General features: G+C 37.4%; 1 protein-coding gene across 1 annotated transcript; it reads right to left on the reverse strand.

Moving 5' to 3' along the window:
• Nucleotides 1-1570: 1570 nt before the first annotated feature.
• On the reverse strand, nt 1571-2439 carry CLDN24 (claudin 24). Its single transcript, XM_069745773.1, has one exon. The coding sequence runs from the start codon at nt 2329-2331 to the stop codon at nt 1669-1671; it is 663 nt and encodes a 220-aa protein (XP_069601874.1). The 5' UTR covers nt 2332-2439; the 3' UTR covers nt 1571-1668.
• Between the last annotated feature and the right edge of the window lie 463 nt (nt 2440-2902).

The following is a 2902-nucleotide window of genomic DNA, read 5'->3' on the forward strand; positions in this document are numbered from 1 at the left end:
CATAACAGCGTGTACTACGGAGGACAGAGAATGAACTTCAATCCAATATTGCGGCCAGCATGCAGCCAGCGGGTAAGGAAAGGGTGAATCAAACACCCGAAAACTCCGCCCATATGACCCAAAAACGGTCCCGCCAAATTTAGGTGACAGGTTCCCTTTAACAATGATAAACAGTTATAATGTGCAAATCAAGCTAGGTTTTTGGTGAAGGACAGTTATCGAACAGAAACTTGAACAGCCGAATTTTAAGCAAATTGTTCGGGTTCGTCGAACGACTCAAACACCGCCCAAAACAGCTCGAATTTGAAATTGGCAAACAGTTCGACTCGAACACCGCTCATCTCTACTCCAGAGGTCATTCCTTTAGTATTATTGCACTTATCACCTATCCTATGCATAGAGTACGTGATATATGCTTATAGAACATCACCTTTTTAGAATAAATCTAAACAAAAGGATGCAAAGTAGGAATAACAGTGAAAAATCAAACTACCCATCCAATCTTACTGCAGCTACTGGAAATAATCTCAGTTTCTGTTGCAGCAGAACTAGTAATCCCACAATTGTAGTGGTCCAGTAACATCAGCTGCCAAAAATAGAGTAATGAATAAAATCAGAAACATCCGCCATCTTCTGTATAAACAGTGGAATTTGCCGAGATGTCATGAACTAGTGCATATGATGAACATTTCAGGACGGTGATTAATTCATTTTGCAACATTTTATTAATACTCAATGATTTTTTTTTAATTCAAGCAGACACAATTGTGTAGAGGGAGCTAGAATGCACAGTCACTAATACTAGAAACGCGGACAGATTATGGGTGCACTTGACTCCTAAAAAGCTAATTACATTGTGTGACCTATAATCAGTCTCAGAAGACTGAACCTGAAGACTTCTCAATGTTCATCAAACATTAGCATAAGACTGATAAATGCTTGCTTGTGGACCAACACAACTAGACAACTAGAGACAACACGCAGGGCTGAAAGTAATCCAGTTTTTGTATTAGAAGCAGAAAAAATGGAAAAACTTAATTCTTAAATTTTCATTATCTCAAAATATTTTGAAATGATTAATATAGTGAGAAGTGAGAAAGCGTTCTATCTCTCCTTCGTTTTCCATTAATCCTATTATAAAATAATCCTCATTTCATGTCATATTACATGTATTGAGGGTTATTTTCTACAAACACTATTTAATAGTGAAATTATGAACAGTGGATGAAAGGTATGAACTGTGTCAAATATAAAGAGGTTGCTGAATCACTAATATATGATGGGACATGCATTTACAATATGAATGCACAAACTTTACTAACGTGTAAACCTGACACCACAGGATCAATGACATAACATTTTCATTTTTACTTGTATATTCTACCTCTGGACTTCAAGATCAAAGGCATAGTTTACTATCTTGTTAGACTCTTTCTCAAAACCCAACATCAAGCAGATGCTATGTTATTTTATAAGTTGTGATAATACTGGTATGACTGACTTGACCATGGCCAAGTTTTCCAAATAATTAGCAATATTACTGCTTATTAAAACCACAACACAGTAAAAGTCAATTGTATAGAAAATGATAAACATTTTTAATAAACTCATATTAGGAATTCAGTTCTACACAGTTTAAGATCCAAAGCTATATAATGCACCTAAATGTCATATAGTCAGATCTGGATGTTTGAAGTCCATTGATAAACATTGTTCATGCTGCTTTGTAGGCTTGTAAGATACAGATGTTGAGTCAGAAGATGTGAAGCAGTAGGAGGAAGCAAGAAGAGATCCACCAAGGATGAGAAAAAAACCTCCAAACCAACCCATGAAGAGTGCTTCACCAAACTCCCATCTTGGGACAATATCTGGAATAGACTCATCCCAAAACTCCTGTACAGTGTCATAAGCCACCCAGGAAACCGGAGCTAAGGCACTTAGTCCTGAAGTCCAAAGCATGATGCCTCCAAGAAGTAAGAGTCGATTCTTCAGCTCCTGATTTCCTGCTGCAAATTTCACACACTCTAAACCAGGGCTGGAGATAACAAGTCCAAGCATCCCAGAGCCATTGGATAGGCACATTAAAATCCTTGAAATCCTGAGCTCCGAAGAAAGAGCCAAGAAAGAATCAAAGTCCTTGCATTGCATTCCTCCTTCCTCTTGAACAACGCAAGTCTGCCACAGTCCCATTGTCCAGTTTTCTAATTCATTTAAATCTAGATTCAAGTTTTTCCAGAGAGGCACATACGTAGTAACACAGGACAAAATCCATCCTGTCAAGGACAACAAAGTCCCTCCAAATTGTATGTAAGTTCTTTTGGCCAATGCCATAGTTTTTAGTTATTCTTTGAAAGTATTGTACACCCCAGCAGCAATCTGCTATCTTGCAGTGGATAGTGAACTAATAATCTTGGCTTCTAGCTACAGGGTATATAAGCTTTAGACTTTAACCCATGAGTGACCTTGAAACAAGGTTTCGTTCTTTCATAAGATAGCGTTTCATATAGATGGGGCAGGAATTCCTGGCAGCTAGGAGTTAAGTTTATGATAAGCATTTGATCTGTTACCTTTCAATTTGCTGAGTAAAATTATATCCCGATGCCTGATGATTACAAGCCAGTGGGTGAACAAAGAAAGCTCTATGACCCCTCACCCTAAAACACAACAGTAATCATTGTGCTTCAATATGGATTAATTAGATTTTAAAGGGTGATAAAAGCCTCCTCTGTGTCTAACAGGACTTCATTGTAGTACATGTACCTGACAATCAGGCATGTAGAAATAAGCCGAGCATAAAAATGGACCTTCAATGGAAAGTTTTTGTGCATCAATTGAGAACATTTTGTAACTTTTACTAAATGAAATGGTTTGCATGTTTCCATAATGAAGATTATTGTATTTG

This window comes from Ranitomeya imitator, chromosome 1, assembly GCF_032444005.1.
Source record: "Ranitomeya imitator isolate aRanImi1 chromosome 1, aRanImi1.pri, whole genome shotgun sequence".
Classification (NCBI taxonomy): Eukaryota; Metazoa; Chordata; class Amphibia; order Anura; family Dendrobatidae; genus Ranitomeya; species Ranitomeya imitator.